The sequence below is a fragment of the Bufo gargarizans genome, chromosome 4 (assembly GCF_014858855.1).
Source record: "Bufo gargarizans isolate SCDJY-AF-19 chromosome 4, ASM1485885v1, whole genome shotgun sequence".
Taxonomy (NCBI): Eukaryota; Metazoa; Chordata; class Amphibia; order Anura; family Bufonidae; genus Bufo; species Bufo gargarizans.
The window spans coordinates 489,800,269-489,823,375 of record NC_058083.1 but is presented as its reverse complement, the minus strand read 5'-3'; the positions used below and the strand labels follow the sequence as shown (position 1 = coordinate 489,823,375).

At 41.6% G+C, this 23,107-nt stretch overlaps 1 protein-coding gene across 1 annotated transcript in view; it reads right to left on the bottom strand.

Moving 5' to 3' along the window:
- LHCGR (luteinizing hormone/choriogonadotropin receptor) overlaps positions 1-23,107 on the bottom strand; it is a 269,250-nt gene that overhangs the window by 141,704 nt on the left and 104,439 nt on the right. Inside the window, exons 3-4 of the mRNA XM_044290871.1 lie at positions 14,220-14,294; positions 12,709-12,783 (exon numbers count right to left, since the gene is read on the bottom strand). Of these exons, the coding sequence (XP_044146806.1) occupies positions 12,709-12,783; positions 14,220-14,294 (150 nt within the window). The remainder of the gene's footprint in view (positions 1-12,708; positions 12,784-14,219; positions 14,295-23,107) is intronic.

The following is a 23,107-nucleotide window of genomic DNA, read 5'->3' as shown; positions in this document are numbered from 1 at the left end:
ATGACAGGCCAAATTTTGCGGCATAAATTAGGTGGAAGGGAGCTCCTGTGGATATTAGAAGGGTCAGGACTACCGATTGTAGATTAACGTACTTCACTTATACAAATGATGAGGAAAGTATGGGAAAAGTCTAAACAATTGAGAGGGGCTATTGGGATAACAGAGTTTACTCCCTTATGGAATAACCACATACTCCCAGAATTCCTCCCTCTAAAGGGATTTAAAAACTGGCAGAATAAAGGAGTGACCAGATTGGGCAACCTGGTTGACAGGGGGTGTTTAGAATGTTCACCAATTTACAAGAGACCTACAATTTACTAAAAAACAGCTTTTATCAATACTTACAAATAAGGCATGCATTTAATGAAATGCATAAGCATAATAATATCGAGATACACAGAGACACCACCCTACGGTTGATAGTTGGGAAAGGAGATAAAAAGGGACTTATATCCATGGTCTATCAAATGCTTTAAGACAAATTCCTGGAAGCATATCCACTATCCAGAATGAAAAGGTGGGAGAATGATGTCGGGGAGATATCCAAAGAACAATGGGAGGACATCCTAGAGGCTGTACCTAAAACATCTTTAAGTGAAAGTGGGAAACTGTCACAATTATTTATTATACATAGGGTCTACAAAACCCCAGTGTTTTTACATCGTATTGGCATCAGGACGGACGCAATGTCCAAAATGTCAGATGGAACCAGCAAATCTAATACACATGATATGGCAGTGCCCAAAATTAGATGGCTTCTGGACGGATGTACTAGAGCTTATACACAGAACCTTCCTAAGACTACTTTCACACTTGCGGCAGGACGGATCCGACAGGCTGTTCACCCTGTTGGATCCGTCCTTCCGCTGTTTGGCCGTGCCGACGGACCGCTGCTCCATCCCTATTGACTATAATGGGGACGGGGCCGTGCTCCGGCACAGTACGGCAGTTCACGGTCAGAGGCCGCCGGACTAAAAAGTCAGACATGCAGGACTTAGTCCGGCGGCCTTTCACCGTGCACTGCCGTACTGCGCCAGAGTGCCGCCCCCGTCCCTATTATAGTCAATGGGGACAGAGCGGCAGTCCGGCGGCACGGCGAAACAGCGGAAGGATAGATCCGAAAGGGTGAACAGCCTGTCGGATCCCTCCTGCCGCAAGTGTGAAAGTAGCCTAATACGAGTACCTCGCGAGCCAAAGATTTGTATTCTACGTTATATGTCCGAGATTGGAGCGGATGAAAAAGATAGGATAGCAGTGGGAAGATTACTATATGTAGCCAGGAAACTCATAGAATTACACTGGATACAAGCAGTTCCCCCGAGACAGGAGGAGTCCCTGAATAAAGTAAACACGATGCTAACATATGAGAAAATTGTATTTACAAAACGTGGTTGCCCTAAAAAAAAAATGCAATCTTTGGAGTCAATGGCTGAGTAGAGCATGATAAGTCATATGTGACTGATCAATGCTAAAGAGTGGGGGTGGGAGGTGGGTAGTTGGGTATGTTGGGGGTTGTGCTTGTTGGCACTACTTTCTTGGAAATTGTATTTAAACTCTGTACGATACTGTTCTTTGTATTCATCTGAACAAAATGTATCTGTATTTGATTTTATGAAAATACCTAAATGATTTACAATAAGCTAATAATAATAAAAATTATCTGATAAAAAAAAAAAAAGTTTTCAGAGATTTTCATACTGATGACCTATCCTCTGGATAGTGTAATTTTGTATGTAGAGCAGCACTTCTGTACGGTACCTTACTGACTCAATTCAGGAGATATGCATCAGCCTGTTTCAGGCACCAGATCCACGGTTCCCACAATAGACATTCAAATAGTAGATAACGGTAGCATCGTTCTCCATTAATTCTTTATTTGTCGTTAATCCATGAAATATGTACAAAAAAGAGCAATAATAGCAGCAACGTTTTGACTGCTATGTAGTCTTTGTCAAGCCTGACAAAGGCTTGAAAAAGACTACATCGTAGTCGAAATGTTTCTGCTATTATTGATCTTTTTTGTACATATTTCATGGATTAACGACAAATAAAGAATTAATGGAGAACGATGCTGCCGTTATCTACTATTTGAATGTCTATCCTCTGATCGTGGGGGTCTGACACCTGAGACTCCCACCGAACAGCTGTTTGAAAAGGCACCGGAGTTCCTGTGAGCACCATGGCCTTCTCCAGCTTTCTCTAGGCCAGTGGCCTATGTGCAGCTCAGCTTTATAGAAGTTAATGGGGCTGAGCGCGATACCAAGCACAGACACTATACAGTGTACGGCACTGTGCTTGGTAAGCACAGAGAAGTCAGCGGCGCTCACAGGAGCACCAGTGCTTTCTCAAACAGCTGATTGGTGGCAGTCCAGGAAGTTGGACTCCCACGATCAGATACTAATGACCTATCCATCAGTATGAAAATCTTAGAAAACCCTATTAACTCTAGATTGTTCTGAAAAGTGATCAGATGAATTGCAATTAATTGCAAACTCATTCCTTCCAATGACAATTAACTTAATTAAAAAAAAGTTCAGCCTGCCACAAAATGACCTGCTAACATCGTTTCAGTGATCTTCTCGTTAGCTCAGGAGAAAGCGTTAACAAGGAAGCTGATATTACTCTGTCATGCTAATTAAATTTAAAGTTCCAGTCATTTCCGATTACAGATGAGACCTTCATAGATGAATGGGAGGAGATTTGTACTAATAGTTCCCTGAGATTTATGGAACTACTTGTAGGTCTGAACTGTAATATGTTACATGGATTGGATAAGGACATTGAGACAACACAAGGACAATTGAAAGAAATATTAACAAGTGAGGAATGGAGTTGCAATTCGATATATGGGAGAAGGAAATGCAAGCGTTGAAAACAAAAAAATTTAACAGAGATTTGAATGATGTTCAAACAAAAAAAGTATATCGATGGAGACGTGCACAACAGGCAACTACTCTCAGGCGTACATCTTCTATTTCTTCACTATCAGTGACAAGTGATACCAGCAGTCATGCTAGTAGTCATGCCAGTTCAGGCATGACAACTACATGAAGAGGTAAAAATATAAGAAGATGGGATCACATGGACAACCTAATAAGAAAAAACAGGATAGGAGGAATGATAGACATCAAGATAACAGCAATCTAAAGGTAATTGATTTATCTGGATACCAACTTTCTGATACAGATATTTCTGTATTACAGAAAGGGTTCACTTTTTCACCCTGTTCTTTCTTTGATGTCTTCACGGCAGTAAAAGACCTCCACCTTTTTGGACAGTCCCTGATTTTTAAGAAATGGTTTGATAAACCTGTTGATGGGAATATTTTAGATATACCCCTAGAGAGGGAAACTTAAACTATTTTGGAAAGCTTACTACAGGAACAAGAAACAGAGGAATCGGGTAAGATCCCTACAGTAATTAGAAGAAGGTCTGAGAAATTCCCTCCTCTTTCTATTTGTCCTGCTGTAGACCTCTTTGTTAAATCAGTAACAAAATAATTTACAAAAATGTCAAATAATAGGACACATGACAGCCTAAGGCTTGATCAACGTCAGAGTTTGAAGAAACTACAATCCCTAAAAGATGTAATATTTAAGCCAGCAAATAAAGATGGCAATGTAGTGATCTGGCCACGTAAAATGCATGAAATGGAGGCATACTGCCAATTGAGAAATACTGCTTGCTATGAGAAACTCACAACCATCTCCTCTCCTACAGCAAATTGTTATTGGATCTTTTGAATATGTCCAAGGATGAAGGAATAATCTCTTGGCAATAGTGTGATGCATTGGTCGTGAATGATCCAACAATACCAACTGCCAAAGATACACTAAAATGCAACGATACCTCCAGGTAGACCTATAATATTGGGATATGGGGGTCCTTTTGAAAATGTTCGGAAATTTTTGGATTATTAACTTAAACCATTAGTTGAGTGTTTACCATCTTATGTCTGAGACACTGCAGATTTACTTCAGAAGATAGATGGTCTTCAACTGAACTCAGAAATGTTGTTGGTGACATGCAATGTGGAATTTCTGTACACCAACATTAGGCACAAAGATGGGATTAAAGCATCCTCTTATTTTTATCGATGAGCAACAATGACAGTAAAATATCAAACTCTCTTGTCGACTTGTCAAGCTTTGTACTAACACACAATTTTTTAAAATCTTTAATGGCGCCTTCTACCTGCAGTCATGTTTTGGTCCCGGTACATCAATGACATCTTAATGATCTGGCAGGGTACTCCGAAGACACTCCAGCAATTTATCAGGAACCTTAACAACAATTAATATAATATTCATTTAACCTTCAAGTCCGATCTGAAGAGCATTGGCTTCCTGGATGTTTCGATTAAATGTGATGATTCTGGTTTCTTGCAGACCGGAAAGAGACCTCTGTAAATGCGTTATTGCATGAAACATCTTCAAATCCTCCACAGACGATTAGATGGATTCCAACTGGCCAATTTATCAGAATCAGGCGGATTTGCTCAAACAATGAAGATTTTAAACATCAAGCGGATATTTTGAGGGAACGTTTTCTTAAAAGAGGATATAGCAAGAGATCCATAAAGAAGGCTTATAACAGAACTAGGAATACATCATGAAAGAGCCTAGTTCAGCCAAGACCTAAAAAGACCTCAGGAGATACGGTGAGATATATTACTATTTTCCACTCACAATGGGAGAACATGCGTATCCTGATGGAGAGATGTTGGCAAATTTTGAGAGCAGACCCTATATTGGAAAAATACTTGACACCTCGTCCAGCTTTGGTAGCTAGGAAGTTGAAAAACCTAAGAGATTATTTGGTCAAATCACATTATCACACTAAGAAGATGGGAGAATCTTTTGGGACAAGAGGACCAAAATGGGGTTGTATCCAATGTGGCAAATACATTGTATGCCCCAATATAATGCGAGCTACTGAGTTTACAGACTCCACCCACACTAAAATATATCAGGTTACTCACTAAAAGCAGTAGTGTATTACGCTACTTGCCCAAGATCTATATTGGCTTAACCACTAGGGAGCTAAAGATATGTGTTAGAGAACACATTCGGGATATAATCAAGGCGAGGGAAAATGATGACCTTGTCAATATTAAACCAATTCCTAAACATTTCAAAATGTGTCATGAAGGGGGACCCTTCTCTTTTGAAGGTCCGATGAATTGACCATGTAGACCTAGGTATGCGAGGAGGCAACATTATGAAACTCCTGGCACAATGTGAAACAAAATGGATCTGGACCCTGGATATAATGCAACCTCAAAGGCTTGAATGATGTTCTTGCTCCATTCCTCTGAAGTAATTACTTTTATTTAGTTTTATTATTTCCTTTGTGTCTTACCCTTGTTTATGTGGTTTTAAGATAATTTTTTCTTTCCTTTATTTGTTTGTATGTTTGTAGCTCACCTCTTTCTATCATGTGAACCTTCCTCCCTTCAATATACGACCATCCTGTGAAAGCTTATTCACTTATGTGAGGATATTATTTTAAAATGCTAGTGGATACCTTTCTTTTATATATATATATATATATATATATATATATATATGTTTGGGTGGCGTTGCTAGGTTTTTGGGACATGCGCAGTTGGCTATGGAGGACGCGGACTTTGGCGCCGTAATCCTGTCACCGCTGAGTGAGTTTGTTTATGTATTAATCATGATTACTGTTAACACGTTCTCACATGTGGTGTATCACTGATATAATGAGCCCTATTTACAGAATGTAGGGTATAGTTAGAGATGACTATGGAGATTATTGATTTTCACTATGGTACACATCATGTAAATCATCACTGTTAGGCGACTCATGTTATGGAGATATTGTCTGCTATTTTTGACTTGTTTTTATTTCTATATATTATTTTAATTGAATGTTTATCACTTGTTTTGCCACTATGCACTTTGGGGATATATACCCTTGTATGACACCTTGTTTTATGCTTGATAAAGACCGCATTGAGCGGTTGAAACATTGCAGAGGGGAATAAAAGATCCACTATCTTTTTCACTTTACGTCTGGAGTGCTGCCTCATCCTTTTGAAATTTATATATATATATATATATATATATATATGGCAGACTTGAATCAATATATAGACACTTTACGCACCTTATTTCTCACTTTGCGTCACTTTTTTTTTTATATCAACCACTCATTCTTGGTTGTTTTCACATTATACACAGTATGTATATATTATATACATTTTTTTACACTTATTTAATATGAAAGTTAGACTTTTTTTATATATATTTATTATAAATATGCACTTTAGTATTCACATATCACATTCATAGAACTATTTAGTACACATTCACATTCATATAGGTCTACATAATGGTGTGATATATAATACATATTTTTTAGTTTTCATTTTTGGGCTAAAACATAATCCCTATAATCATGTTGCAATTTCACGCACAGGGTGTTTTTTATGCGTAATGGCGTTTGTATATTTTTATATTTTTTATTTATTTTTATTACTTTGTATCCACATAATCATTTCTATATAATGTTATGCTCAAATATATTTGAATAATAATATGTTTTACTGCACATGCACTTTATTATTTATTGTGGCTATAATATCATGATCATGCCGTATCTTTTCCTGTGATGCGCTTGATGTGCGTGGACTGCCATTTCCTGATGCGTGCCGCTATCCTAGAAACCGGGTGATGTAGGCGATCACCTGACTGACCATCACGTGCCCACCCCGCACTTCCGGTTGGACGTGGGCGGCGCACAGGTATGATGGCGGTTCCAGACACACCTCATTATGCTATCCAAACACATGGGCACACTCAATTTTAATGGCTTGATCTTGATTGGTGAGTTGCGCACTTAAATTTTAAGGAGAGCCTGACCCCCAGATGAATGCAAAAAACGCGCGTCGGGGTGTGCGGTCCTCCTGAGGTAACTACTCTACCTATGGGTATGTAAGAATTAGGTTTATCCCCTATTTGTTTATTGTCTAAATGAGGAGTCGAGAGCACTAGATTTAATAGACACAAGTCTTTATACCCTTATACTAACTGATTAATGTCCGATTACTATTTACCGGGCAGTGAAGCAATGCATATTCCTTCACTCCCCTCTGTGTTGACTATAGTATTATACTATCCCTCAGGTGAATACTACACTTTTACTTTGGTGTATTTAATTTCGATTACAGCATGCAGTATGGGGGGCTGTACACTTTAATAGAGCGCTGAGAAGCGAGTTTAATTAGATAAAAGCATAGCATTGTGGATGTGTGATCCAATTCTGTTTTCTCCGACTGATAATTGATTTTTTGTATAGGTCTACTTAAAGTAGAAGAGCAGACAGGTTGCTTTAAAAGTGGCATCGGTGCTTGAAATCATAGTCTTCTTCGTTAACCATGGCTATATCCAACACGTGCAGTCATCCTTGCCTTGCATCAAAAGTGCTTCACAAGGAAGGATATTACTGCTTGAAAGATTGAACCTAAATCAACCATTTATTAGATCATCAAGAACTTCAAGAACAGGCATGCCTTTGCTTTGAATAGGGCTTTAGTGCACCCAAGAAAGTCCAGCAGGTGCCAGGACCATCTCCTTTTCAGATACAGGATCAAGTCACCCCCAGTTTAGGGCTAGCTCAGGAATGATAGCAGGCAGATGTGAGTGTATCGGCATGCACAGTAAGGTGAAGGCTTTTGGAGGATGGCCTGTTAAGAAGGTCAGTAAAGAAGCCACTTTTGTCCAAGAAAAACATCAAGAACAGACTGACGGAAGTACAGGGATTGGACTGCAGAGGAGTGGGGTAAAGTTATTTTCTCTGATGAAGCCCCCTTCAGATTGTTTGGGACACCTGAATAAAGTCCTGTCATGAGTCCTGTCATGCCAAAGATAAAACATCCTGAGACCATTCATGTGTGGGGTTGCATATTATCCAAGAGAATGGACTCACAATTTTTCCTAAGAACTCTGCCAGGAACAAAGTTTGGTATCAAAACATGCTTTAAGAGCAACTTCTCCCAATGATCCAGGAGCAACTTGGTGATAAACAATGCTTTTTCCAGCATGATTGAAATCTATGGTAAGTGGCTCAGTGAACAAACCACAGAAATTTTGGGTTCATGGCCAGGAAACTCCTTAATCCTATGGTCCATCAGAACCTGTGGTCAATCCTCAAAAAGCAAGAGAACAAAACAACAACAAAACAACAATAGTAACTGTGATAAACTCCATGAAATAATTAAGCAAAATTGCCATTAGGCTCAGAAGCTGATTTCCAAGATGTCAGGGCAAATTGCAGAAGTTTTGAAAAATAAGGGTCAAGACTGGAAATATTGAGTTTTTACATAAACTTTAAGGATTTGTCAATGAAAGTAAAAAGAAGAAACTTTGGTAATGCTTATATTTTGTACTTCAGTATACCATAGAAACATCTGACAAAAAGATCCAAAAACATTGAATCAGAAAACTTTGTGTAGAAGTCTCAGTGTAGTGACCTGCTGTTAAAAGTGGAGATTTATGATGCAGTAAGTGAGCTGTGCCCCAGCATTACTCTCCCTCACATTGGTATGTGTTGGCATAAGTGACACAAGAGGTTCATAAATATGGTGTTTGGCCAACCATGTGTTTTTTCACAACTCCTCCTACTAGGCAACTTAGATCCATGTACCAATGTATATTGATGATGCAAAATCTAAATTTTTATATATTTTTATACATGTCTGAATAATGTACTGTATGTATGTGTCTTGAAATGTCACAGGAAGGATTTTCATGCAAACTGTCAGCAAACTTTCCATTGTGTTCCCTTATGGTGTCTGTCTTTGTGGTGGGAAGAATATGTAAAGTGCTATTCCTCCCATCAAATTTGAAGAAATCTAAAGAAGCCTTCAATGCATATTTGAACATTAAAATAATGACTTATCCTATAAATATAATTCAAAGGTGACAACCAATATGGATGCTATTCTTAATGGAACGCAAAACTCAATATTTATAGAAAAGATTTTGTTCGAATTTTTGGCTGTTTGTCTTTTTTATTTCGTTAGTTCTATACCATTGAATATAAAATACAAAATACTCTCTGTAGCAATCAACACAAATGATAAAACCTCCTATATGCATAGTTTAGGGATCAGCATCGTCTGCCATTCCAGTGTGGTAAAACTATGACTCCCAACATGTACAGTGTTTAGCTGTTCTAGGACCTTCCCTAGAAGTGAATGTAGCATGCTGGCAGTTGTAGTTTTATAACAGCTGGAGTGTCACAGGTTGCTGACCTCTGACCACAATCAGAGGATCTTTGTCAGTTTACTCTTCCTGTGATGTCATCTGCAGGATAATGCACAAAATAATGGTAGGTATAGAATTAGGATGACCATGTGACAGCTTGATTTTTCTTCTAATAGGCCTAGATAAAGAGAACACACAGAGGAGTATTGCATTGTTTAGTGTAATGAGTGATGCACTAATTCTTTATTTTTTTTATCAGATAGTTTTTACAAGCATTTTTCAACGGACATTAACAACACCTTCCATAAATACTGATATATAAAAAACTGAGAAATGACAAAAGAACAGAATTATCAAACAAACCTCCCCTTTTGTCCTGTCCGCAACCCCCAGTGCAGCATAGAGTAAGGACTAAATTGGTAACATCACATCTGTCCGGATACGCTCAAACAACCATTTGTCATATTACTGACCCCATGGTGATATTCATCCCCGCGTTCATGGGGCACCTTGCTCATAGTCTAATTTGGCTAGTCTCAGCAACATGTATTCAGGAGGACTCGATCCTCAGTTCCAACAAGCCATGAAATTCAATCCAAGAATGCCATTGAACGCTGTACTTCCGTGCAGTGCTCCCGCTACATATAAATACCCTTCTCTAACGTAATCAGATTCTAGATCCGCTTAAGGAGCGCCCCAAAAGTCGGGCAATAGGGTCTAGCTACATTACAGCTATCAATTTTCTAGATTCATAAAGAATTTTCGCAATTGCCAACCTACCATCCCAAAACACAGATTAGTGACGCATTAGGTATTGCCAGTCGATTGACCTGATCCTGGCCAGAACTGCCACCCAGAACTAATTCAGTAACTATAGAGTGTCTCTCTCTGGTTGGAGTGATGGCCTAACTAAAACAGGTAAAGCAACTCTCCAGTTCCAGAGACAAAAAAACTAAAACATTAACTTGGAATATACAGGGCACATATTTGGAGCCCTCCTTTTCATCTTTTTCAGCTGTAGATTCGCCAGTTCCTGGTCTCATCTTTTGTCGTTCAAGACGGCTGCACAGCTTCTCACACTACCTGGTGCACACTGTATATTAGGTAGCCCAAGACACTTCTTGCTGGCCTTGGATTGGCCAGCACTGCTCATGTGAACTGACCAATCCAAGAGTAGGGCTAAACAAGCATGAAGTGTCTTGGTATACAGATGCCTAGTATGCATCATGTAGTCTGAGAAGCCATGCATCCATCACGGATGACAGAAGAGGAGCCCAGAAGTGGTGGATCTGCAGCTGAAAAGATGAAAAAAGAGAGCACCAGGTAAGTGTTTGTTCCCCAGTTAGTTTACATTCACACGTCCGCAAATGGGTCCGCATCCATTCCGCAATTTTGCGGAACGGGTGTGGACCCATTCATTCTCTATGGGGACGGAATGGATGCGGACAGCACACAGTGTGCTGTCTGCATCCGCAATTGCGGAGCGCGGCCCCGATCTTCGGGTCCGCAGCTCAGCAAAAGATAGAACATGTCCTATTCTTGTCCGCAGCTTGCGGACAAGAATAGGCATTTCTATGGGGGTGCCGGGCTGGTGTGTTGTGGACCTGCAATTTGCAGGTCCGCAACACATCACGGACGTGTGAATGAAGCCTTAATGTGAGTTTTTTTCTTGAATGGATGGTTGCTTCAATCGAGACTACCTACTGTGCTAAAAGTCCAAACAAAGATGAAGTACAGGAAATATAATGGGGGGCCATTTATTAAGACCGGCATTTTAGACACAGGGCTTAAAAAGCCCTGCACTGACTGTGTATCTGCCGAAGTTATGTAGAGGCCTCTTCATAACTTCGGCTCATCCACCACTGGTCTAAATCTACACCAACTTCCTTGCTGGCGTAGATGTATAATGTTTTCTACGCCAAAAACAGGTGTAGAAACATTTTTAGACCTGGCATATATCTGGCACAGATTTCGGAGCAAATAACCTTTTTGCCACAATCTGCGCCAGGTATACGCCAAAAATTGTTGGATCTATCCATTAGGGTAAATTTTCCCATTCCACTTATAATGGTTCTGTTAGCTGCTTCTTATTTTACTGGATAAAACAATGAAGAATGCTATGCCAAAAACAACAGAAACCTTACATAAAATAAGTGATGTGTAAACAGGGGCTTAAAGGGAACCTGTCACCATGATTTTGCGCATAGAGCTGGGGACATGGGCTGCTAGATGGCCACTAGCACATCTGCAGTACCCAGGTCCCATAGCTCTCTGCCATCTCGGGCTACAGGACACATATGAGGTAATTAGCATATCACTCAAAACGGTTTTTTAACTCAATAAAAGCGCAGAGAGCTATGGGACCTGGGTACTGCAGATGTGCTAGTGGCCATCTAGCAGCCCATGTCCCCAGCTCTATGCGCAAAATCATGGTGACAGGTTTCCTTTAAATTGCATTTTAAAAACTGTAGTTCTGTAAACTACACAAGTATTACAATTCATAGAATGTGTTATCCTCTTTCTACAACCAATACTGGTCTGCAATTAGTGATGAGCGAATCGCATTTCACAATAAATTCGATTTGCAGCAAAGCCAAATTTCCTTGTGCTTCGCGGTAGCAAATCGATTTAAGAAGAAATAGTGTAAAAAACAAAAAAATTATACTTATATGATCCATTACTTCACGACGGTCCGGACGCTGTCATCTTGCTTGAAGATCTTGGCCCAAATCCTGTGCGCGGTGATGTATGACTTCACCACACCTGGTGGCATGATAAGCAAGATGATGATGGCCGGTCCATCGCGAGCAAATGGATCAGGTAAGTATCATTTATTTATTATTTTACTGTACACTTTGTCATTGCACCCACTACTTACAAAGAAATGCTGTTCATGAAGAAATAATTTGTCACAAAGTGGATTTTTTTTTGTAAAATTCGACGAAGCAGCCAAATCAAATTTATGAATACTTTGCTCATCACTATCTGCAATGATCATTTGAACACATACGAATCTGTATGAAACAGGTATCTGGAATATTCCACAAGTGATAGTTAAATTGCAGGTATTACAGATATGGGACCCCAGGGAACGGCTTTGTGTTTTTCAATAGGTTTTCTAGGATTTAAATATTGATGGCCTATTCTCAGAATAGACCATCACTATATAATCAATTGGTGGTGGTCTGACACCCCGCACCCTCACCAATCAGCTCCGGAACCGCTCAGCTTTGTCTGTTGTGCAGTAGACAAATCCGGTTACTACAGAGCTGCTCTCATGCACCTCAATAGGAACAGTGCTACAGTAACCAGCTCCGTCCACAATACTATGGATAGAGCGGTGTGGTTTCAGTGCTGACTTCCAGAGCTGGAGCTACTGCAGAACAGCTGATGAACTCTATTATATCGCTAGAGGTTTGGACGGAAGTGTGTGAAATTGAATCCAATATGGCAGAAATAAAGAAAAATAACTTACAAGTATTTTAATTTTGGTAAGTCTCCAAAGGCTCCGCTCCCAATATGGACCAGGTTTTTCGTGTTTCTGATTGTTCTACAATGAGACAAAAGATTAGTATGACATTTCAGGTTAGGCTAGGTTCACATCTGCGGTGGAGGTTCCTGTAGGAACCACGGTCGTAGATTCGGGCAAAAGAGGAGCAAATTTTTTCAGGAAAAATCCCGGTATGAGTGCCAAATCCCATTACATGGAATTGGGTGTGTTGGGCACTGGCAATATCCAGCATTCTATTCCTGTGCCAGAACAGAATGCGGGAATCTAAATCAAATGTGCACCTAGCCTTGGACCTCAAATGGACACATAGGTTGTTGGAAGGGGTGTCTGAGATCAAGTAGTATTTTTGCTTTGGCCGTAGGTGACTATGCTGTACCTATGTTCTAATAGCTTTTTATAAAAAATCCTACTTGCTTTATTTTTCTTGAGCTCCTACCCGGTTGGCTTCATACAGTAGTCATTTAACCCTGTCATGTGGCCACTATAAATAAAAAGCAAAGAGAAGAGAGGGCCGTGTCTCCCATTCGAGCTCTAACAAATAAAATTAATGACCCCAGAAAAAAGGGCCATTTACCATATAGTGTTGTGCTCGGGGCTCAACATCACTGTAGACTTGTAATGAATCCCTCATGGAGATCTCAGCAGCTCCTTCCTGCACCGCAAATTTCAAGGGGGTTCCACACAAATAGTCGATAAGACAGATAAAAATACAGATCAAGGGGTTCTATTCATTAATATAAAATAATATAATGAGATTTAATATTTAAAAAAAATGTATTAAATATCTTTTAATATTTAACTATAAAAACAATAAAAAGATAATAACAGTGATTCGCCTGATGACGCTGGCGGGACGTCATGTTTTGCACTTATCTTCTCATTGCCAGTATCTTTCTATTAGTTTTATTTTAATAAATAAATGGAAATAGCACCCCTAGATCTGTATTTTTATCTGTTCTATCCAATGTGGCCACCTCATATTTAATTGCACATTAGATATGGGATTAGTTCATGTATAGATCATATACTGTATGTTTATATCATGCTGCTATGCCTTGCTATCCTATTAATTATGACTGTGTGCATCTACGTATTTGTTTTACCCTGCATGATGTACCGGCTGATTCTATTTCAACTCTGGTGTTCCACTTATGGGGCCGTCAGCAATAACCTGTAATCTGTGGGGAGGCCCGGAAGCAAATGTAGTATTCCCCTGCAGCACCCCCACAGGACAAATGCAGCATTGCAATGAGTCCTAAACTATAATCTCAGAATTCCCTAATAGAATCTTTGAACAAGGGAACAAAGATCACCCAACAACCATAAATATTGTTATGCATAATTCGGGGGGAGATGTTTATTCCCACCACAGTATAATTGTTTGCTGGTAATCTGCTATTGTATTCATTCGTTGAACAGAGTTTGTAAAGTACAGAAAAGTAGTCAAGATAAAAAAAAAAACTATTACTACTTACAATTCTGTGAGGTTGAGAAGCTTGGCAAATGCATGGTTCTGAATCTCCTCCAGTGAATCACTTTGGGATATTGCTCTGTAACAATAAAGATCAAAAGCAAAACAATTAAAAAGTATAGTTTACAGTTACAAGTTCTTAGATTTAAAACAAGAAATAAATAATAAAATATGTTAGAACCAGGTGGTAATTACTACATTTGCAAACTACATCTATTCCAGCACCATATCTAGGGCCATTTTAAAGCTGTGGGAGACCCCTGAGCAAAACATTTGGAGGAGGCCCCATCCCACTGAGGGAACCCTGACCATCTGACTCCTTATAGCAACTACATATCAGAGAGTGACCACTCTAGAACATGACCCTGTCCTCAAATTTTTTGAGGAGTGATTAAGACTGACAAGTTAGGCACGAGATAACTGAACCAAACCAGATGCCTGGCTCTGTCAATCAAGGGGAGGGCGGAGGAGCTCTTGTGCTCTAGATATCGTTTTACTCAACAGGATCATCCCCGAAGGAACCCTTATTTTTTAATCATGTAGTGTGTGCCTGGACCCATAGTTAAACTGCATCGGATCCAACAAGGTGGTACATGACATAGATGGACTATTGATTTCAGCAGGCATTATGCAATTTCTAATTTCTCCTCTGGTGGTGCTGTGTGCTGATGCCAGGTTCCCCTACAGATCACATCTTATTGCTGAAGATCCCATGAGCAGGGAACCCTTTGATCAGCTTATATTTAAATTTTCCAAACCAGACAAATCTTTTAAAGGGTTTTTCTGGATGTTTGATACTGATGACATATCCTTAGGATAGGTCAATAAGACCTGTGGTGGTCACTAATGATCAATAGTATGGGGGCTGCAATGATCACACTTCAAAGAAAAGTATTCATACAGACAACAAAACAGTATAGACGAATAAACGCTAGTGCAAACGAATGAATAAAAGATAGACCAATTAATAAAAATTATTAATAATAGGCCAATTAATAAAATGTGGTTTAGACTGCATGATCTGCTGCTCAGGAAAAGTGATTGAAGTGCCTGCATGAACAACAGGATCACCCAATGAACAAGTGTTTCGCTCGTTCATCGAGTGATCTGCGACAAATTTAGATGGAAATGAGCGCTCGCAGGAACGATCGTTCCCGATAATCTGGCCGATTATTGGTACGTGTAAATCTTGCATTGTCACACAATCACACATTGTATTAGCCATTGCATTTCTTAGAACTATCTATATAGTTGTTTACATAGTATTTTTCCATCCATAAGACATGAAAAAAGCCAAAAAATATTTAAAAGCAACATGAAGAATATGAATAAAATAGTAATATGTAAACTCAATCAATCAATTGTGGTATAAAAGCAAGGTCTTCAGTAAGACTCTCAGGCACATGTCTAATATCTGTAAAGTGTACAAGTGGTTCTCAGTGGTGCCCAATAGAAAAAGAGTATCATAATAACAATATAAAATAAAATATGTGAGAAACTTCAATATTCACGATGAGAAATGGAATCGATGAGCGAAGGAACACAATGTTCTTTGTAAAATGCTTGATACTACCATTGTTCCTACAGTATCTCTTGTATTATACAATGCATTCAGAAATTCTTCAGACCCTTTCAGACCATTTTGTTATGTTGCTGCCTTGTGCTAAAATTATAAAATGTCATGTTTTCCGTCATCAGTATGCACTCAATACCCCATAATGACAATGTCAAAACAGAATGTTATGATCTTTTCCAAATTAATTAAAAGGTAAGAACAAAAATTTCATATGGACCTAAGTGTTCAGACCCTTCACTATGGCACTTCAAATTTAGCTATTACTTAGGCCTCTTTCACACGAATGTGTGCACTCCGTGGCCGTATTGCAGACCGCATTTGCGGGACGCAATACATGGGCGCCATTCCGTGGGCATTCTGCATCATGGATGCGGACCCATTCACTTGAATGGGTTCGCAAATCCGGAGTTGCAGAATGGTATGGAACGGAAGCACGAAACAGAACCCTACGGAAGCACTACGGAGTGCTTCCATGGGGTTTCATCCCATACTTCCGTTCCGCAAAAAGATAGAATATGTCCTATCTTTTTGCGGAACAGGCGGGTCGCGGACCCACTAAAGTGAATGGGTCCATGATCCGCTGGGGCTGTCCCACGGTTGGTGTTCATGCATTGCGGCCTGCTAGTGGCCATCTAGCAACCCATGTCCTCAGCTCTATACACAAAACTCTGGTGACAGGTTCCCTTTAACACAGTCACATTTAGATTATAATATGGATGAATTTCTTTCTTAAGCGGTTGTGCTGAATATAGTAGTTGTCCGGTTACTGGGCTTGGGGGCAGCCGCACACTTTCTAAAAGCAAGGGGTCGCCAGCATTCGGCACATAGCGACTTCGTCTTAGAGCTCTTGCAATTTGTTCTTACCAAGAATTTCTTCCAATTTGATGGCCGCACCTACCACCAGCTCAGGGGTACGGCTATGGGCAGTTCCTGTGCGCCCTCTTATGCCAACCTGCTCCTGGGCTGGTGGGAGGATTCGGGGATACGCCCAGCCAATTCACTGGACATGTTGCCCTTTGGTCTTTCTACATAGATGACATATTCATCTTGTGGAGCGGGACTGAAGGGCAGTTTGCCAGCTTTGTCCAGGAACTTAATACCAACTCCATTGGACTTAGGTTCACTTCCTCCATTATGAAAGACAATCTTCCCTTTTTAGATATTGCCATTTCTAGGGATGAAGTGGGCGGGTTGAGGACAATGATATATCGTAAATCCACGGCAACCAACTCGTTACTGAGGTGGGACAGCTGCCACCCTGCCCCACTCAAACGTGGAATCCCCTTCGGACAATACATTCGTCTTAGATGCAACTGTTCCGAACTTTTAAACATCAGGCCTCCATCATGAGGGCTAGGTTCCTTGAACGTGGCTATCCAGACAGAACACTTAGACAAGCTTACCAAAGGGCCCTAGGACGTAGTAGGACCGCCCTCTTACACCCTACCACACGCTCTAACATAGACTCACCAAAAACAATACGGATAATTGGCACCTTTGATTCGGCCGCAACCCAAGTAAAAGGCATTTTGGGTCGTAACTGGGAGACCCTATTGATGGACCCTGACCTAGCCGAAATATTGGGCCCGCACCCCTCGGTCACATTCAGAAGGGGGACCAACCTAAGGGCCAAACTCGTGCACAGCCACTTCAGTCCCGCTGCCAACCAAGGGACTTGGCTGGACAGAGAGACCACAGGTTGCTACAAATGTGGTCACTGTAGCTTCTGCGACTGGTTGGTCAAGGGCAAATCTTTTGCGGCGAACCCTCCGGACAATACCCACATGATCAAGCAGTTTATCAATTGCCGCAGCGTAGGGGTTATATACCTCCTGAGCTGCGAGTGCGGTCAACGATATGTGGGCAAAACCCGGAGGGAACTCCGCAAAAGGATGAGCGAACACTTGGGAGACATCCGTAATGGAAGGGACACGCGGAGGCCGTACATCAGCCATCAAGTTCATGGGAATTGAGCGTGTAAACAAACCATCTCGAGGGAGAGACTGGGACAGACGGATCCTCCAGCGTGAATGCTGGTGGATCTTCAAACTCAATACGTTCCACCCCCATGGCTTGAATGAACAATTACACTTTGGTTGCTATATATGAACCCTTCCACTTTACATAGCACTGTACAGGTCATCCGCGGATTCGTTAATATTGTTTCTTCCTAGGTGCGAATTTATTTATTTAGCCGGTTTTGACAACAAAACCTCCTCTCTGTTAGCCCTCTCCTCCCCCTTTTCAGGTCAGGTAGTTCTTTATCCCGGCCAAAATGTTCTTTTTGTCATATAGTGAGGGGTTAATTCCTCCCTATCTGGGGAGTACAAGTGTAGTAGCCGTGAGGTCGGTAACCTTACTAGGTCACTAGGGCCGGATAGGTCAAGCAGGGCGGTACTAGGGTGAGTTTCTCTGCTGAAGCGACTCTAATACCAGGTCTAACTGACATTTCGGATATCCTCCTTCCTATGGACATCTGATGAATGACCGACCTGCTGCACGTGACCACCTCCTGTACTAACCCACCATACGTGGTTAACAAGTGAGGCCTCTCTAAGAACTGGTAAGACCTTTCCATTTCTTATCAGTTTGATCCCAATACTCTATCTTGGGATCCAGATTTTAGGGATCTTACGGTCCTTCCACCATAGGCCATTGCGACACTTTTCGCAGGCCTAGGGAGGACGATACCTGTTTTGGTGCGCAACGCAACACTTGCAGCACACTAACCCAGGATTTACGTCTGTCTTTTTGTGTTTTTTTGTTTGTAAGGGGTCTTTTATTCCCTACCCAGGGAGAATAGACACATTAAAAGCTAAGTTTTAATTGTTACTGCTCCCCTTCTCTACTTGTGCGGTTACTGGGTGTGCAGCCGTAGGGTCCGAAATTTCCAAACGAAGGGCCCAAATTCATCAGAGCCAATAATGTAGTAGATAGAGATTGAGGCACAGAAACACTGGGCAGAACAGATGTGGTTATGAATAAAGGTTCTTCTTTATTAGGTATTGCTCAGCAGGTGAAGCGGATAAAACAACGTGTTTCAGGGCAGCGTAGGTCCCCTTCATCAGGTTAAAAGCTTCGTCCTTTCATTTCTACTGTTTACCCGACTGGTGGTGTGGCTCCCGCCCAAGGGGATTGGACAAGTTCAGGCTGCACCAACCGCTAACAGTTCCAATTTGACCTTCATTGTGGTTGCGCCCATTTTCGTGCAACCACAATAGGTGAGAAAAACATTTTTTACTATTTGTGGCTCTAGCGTTCACTTAAGATATTCACCCTATGAGCGCTTTTGTCTCCTCATTACTATTAATGGCTGCTGTATTATAAAGCCAGCAACTGCCATATATGGAGTAAACTCAGCCCAGCTCAGAAGCCCTCAGTAGAGATGGCCTTGCGGTTCACCCGGCGGTCGTTTTGTGACGAACTTTGGGTGTTCACGATTCGCCGAACATGTGAACATATGGAGAAATTCACGCCCGCCATATTATTTTACATTATGAAGAACTTTGACCCATGACACATCTATCAGGTGGTACAGGACAGCCAATTGAGATGTTTTGGCACATGGACATACCTCCTACCTTATAAATAAACCTGATCTGGCTGCCATTTTACATTCAGTGTTTTGCCAGTGTAGGGAGAGGTTGGTGTGTGGAGCAGGGACAACGCTGTTAGGGACACCAAATGCTAGCTAATAGGGCCACAAAAGTCATATTAAGGACTAGTATAGGTGTGCTATCGATATGTGTGATATACAGAGGGGTGCGATATACATACACTCACCTAAAGAATTATTAGGAACACCATACTAATACGGTGTTGGACCCCCTTTTGCCTTCATAACTGCCTTAATTCTACTTGGCTGTCACCGCCAGATCTCTGAGATGTTCTGACAGACGTGCTTCAGTACCTCCTTCATGATATTCCTTTGTTTTGGTTTCGCTTTGACATCTCTTCTCCCTCTTCCAGCTGTCATCTATTAGCAGTCATTGCCTCCCTTTATATCCCCTCCCATACTGCCTCACTTTGCAGTTTATACTACTTCCTGGATTGTGTTCACTGCTTGAAGTTGCTACTGCTGGTTTCTCAAATAAGTCTATTTCTGTATTTGTGTTTTCCTGTTGGCTTGATTCTGGGTGACCCTGACTCCCTCCGTATTAAGTGTAGGGAGCCGGTGATCGTGCCCCCTCACTATTATAGGGGTTTCAGGTGTCACTCAGTCTAGGTACGTGGACATACAACTTTCTATCATTGAGATCTTTGCATGGGCTGAGCAGTGAGGGAGAGCTCTAGGGCTTTAATAGGGCTCACCCTTTTGTTCCTTAGTTTGGGACCAAGTCAGTCGGATCTTTATTTGTTACTTCTTATTTTCTGCAACACCATCCGTGACAGTGGCATTGATTCAACAAGGTGCTGATAGCATTCTTTAGAAATGTTGGTCCATATTGATAGGATAGCATCTTGCAGTTGATGGAGATTTGAGGGATGCACATCCAGGGCACTAAGCTCCAGTTCCACCACATCCCAAAGATGCTTTATTGGGTTGAGATATGGTGACTGTGGGGGCCATTTTAGTACAGTGAACTCATTGTCATGTTCAAGAAACCATTTTTCCAGTCTTCAACAGTCCAATTTTGGTGAGCTTGAGCAAATTGTAGCCTCTTTTTCCTATTTGTAGTGAAGATGAGTGGTACCTGGTGGGGTCTTCTGCTGTTGTAGCCCATCCGCCTCAAGGTTGTGCGTGTTGTGGCTTCACAAATGCTTTGCTGCATACCTCGGTTGTAACAAGTGGTTATTTCAGTCAACGTTGCTCTTCTATCAGCTTGAATCAGTCGGACCATTCTCCTCTGACCTCTAGCATCAACAAGGCATTTTCGCCCACAGGACTGCTACATACTGGATGTTTTTCCCTTTTCACACCATTCTTTGTAAACCCTAGAAATGGTTGTGCATGAAAATCCCAGTAACTGAGCAGATTGTGAAATACTCAGACCGGCCCGTCTGGCACCAACAACCATGCCACGCTCAAAATTGCTTAAATCACCTTTCTTTCCCTTTCTGACATTCAGTTTGGAGTTCAGGAGATTGTCTTGACCAGGACCACAACCCTACATGCATTGAAGCAACTGCCATGTGATTGGTTGACTAGATAATCGCATTAATGAGAAATAGAACAGGTGTTCCTAATAATTCTTTAGGTGAGTGTATATTATACTTTTATAATAAGTCAAAAACACATAGATCTATATAGTGATCACCTGGAAGTCAGGGGCCTAGGGCAGTGATGGCAAACCTTTTAGAGACCGAGTGCCCAAACTGCACCCCAAAACCCACATATTTATCACAAAGTGCCAACATGGGAATTTCCCCTGAATACTACAGTCCAGTATAGTATATCTTCCATGTACTTTTCGCTATAAAAGCCTGTTTACACTCAGTGCGCTGCCTGTGGTGTTCATAGTGCGCCTGCGCTGATGAATGGCAGGAAAAGTCTAAGGCCTCCTGCACATGACTGTAGGTGTCCCGTTGCCATATTGAGGACCGCATTTGCGGATCCGCAATACATGGGCACCGTTCCACGTGCATTCCGCATCACGGATGCAGACGCTTTCACTTTAATGGGTCCGCAAATCCGGAGATGCGGAATGGTGCGGAACGGAAGCACAGAACGGAACCCTACGGAGAGGTTCAATGGGGTTTCATCCCGTACTTCCGTTCCGAAAAAAGATAGAACATGTCCTATCTTTTTGCAGATCGTGGACCCATTAAAGTGAATGGGTCCGTGATCCACTGCGGCTGCCCCATGGTCAGTGTTCTTGCATTGCGGCCCGCAGCACGGCCACAGGGTTCGTGTGCAGGAGGCCTAAGGCATATTGGTACACCATAGACTTTTCCAGGGTGCAAGTGCCCACAGAGAGGGCTCTGAGTGCCGCCTCTGGCACCCGTGCCATAGGTTCGCCATCACTGGCCTAGGGGCTAGGGGCTTACTAGGGCCATTTTTATATAGGGTAAGGTTCCGGACGGGGTTGCTCTCATCAGGGCGGGTGGTCTGTGGTTAGGCTATCAGGGCCAGAATAGCACCCGCCTGTAGGGCAATATCAGGGACGCATCTGTGCTTCCATTTCCGCAAAAAAATAGAACATGTCCTATTCTTGTCCGCAAATGCAAACAAGATTAGGCATTTTCTATTATAGTGCCGGTGATGTGCGGTCCACAAATTGCGGAATGCACATTGCCGGCGTCTGTGTTTTGCAGATCCGCAAAACACTTACGGAAGTGTGAATAGATCCTCATAGTAAAATTATTAAAGGTTACGTTTTATCTTTATGTATATTCTAATGGATTGCCTTCCTTGTACAATGTTATAATATACTTTCTATGTTAGAAAGTATATTATAGTGCATTTGTATTGTGCGGTTCTGCTGCGATACTGCAGGTATATAGAGGGACAAGCGTTATTGGAACAAATAATTTCTACTGGTGTGATATACCAGTCGTCTCCCCAGAAAACTGATTGAAGCGGGGTGTTATATACCATTATACTTTCTTTATAGTGCATTTGGGTACTGTATAGTGCACTTGAGCATACGCGTACGCAAAAATTATATTGCCAATATTTTGCATTGAAAAAAATAATGAATGGAGATCGCAAATTCGAATAATACATCTGGTATGTCACTGTCCATGTTGTGGGGCTATTTGTGCACTTGTAGTAATTATTTCTTGGCTGCAAATATGAGCTGAAGGTTTTTCAGGTTCGCCTGCCATTAAAATGAATGGGACCCGCCGTGAACTTGTGGTCTGCGAACATTTGATCGCGTTCGCGAACCGTCCTGGCAGATGTTCGTCCATCACTAGCCCTTAGCCATTGTGATGTACAAGTGTGTCACGGTGGCTGAAGGGGTTAATTGGAATCCACTTGTGCTAAATTGTCATGGTCTTACCTCCTTGCTGTTCTCCTTCGTTTGACATGTGCTGGCGGCCATCTTGGTTTCTGGGTTTCTTGTAGCCTCCCACCCTGCGGCTCCTCCTTCCCACTGGGAGGAGCTGGATGCCTAGCTCATATATATAGGAGGTCTGTGGCTTCAGTTCCTTGCTTGGTCCTCCTGTGCTCACATGCTTCTAAGACTGCTGCTGCTTCTGGTTCCTGATCCTGGCTTCGTCTGACTACCCTGCTGGTTCCTGATCCTGGCTTCGTCTGACTACCCTGCTGGTTCCTGATCCTGGCTTCGTCTGACTACCCTGCTGGTTCCTGATCCAGGCTTCATCTGACTACCCTTCTGGTTCCTGATCTCTGGTTTTGCAAGACCCTGCTT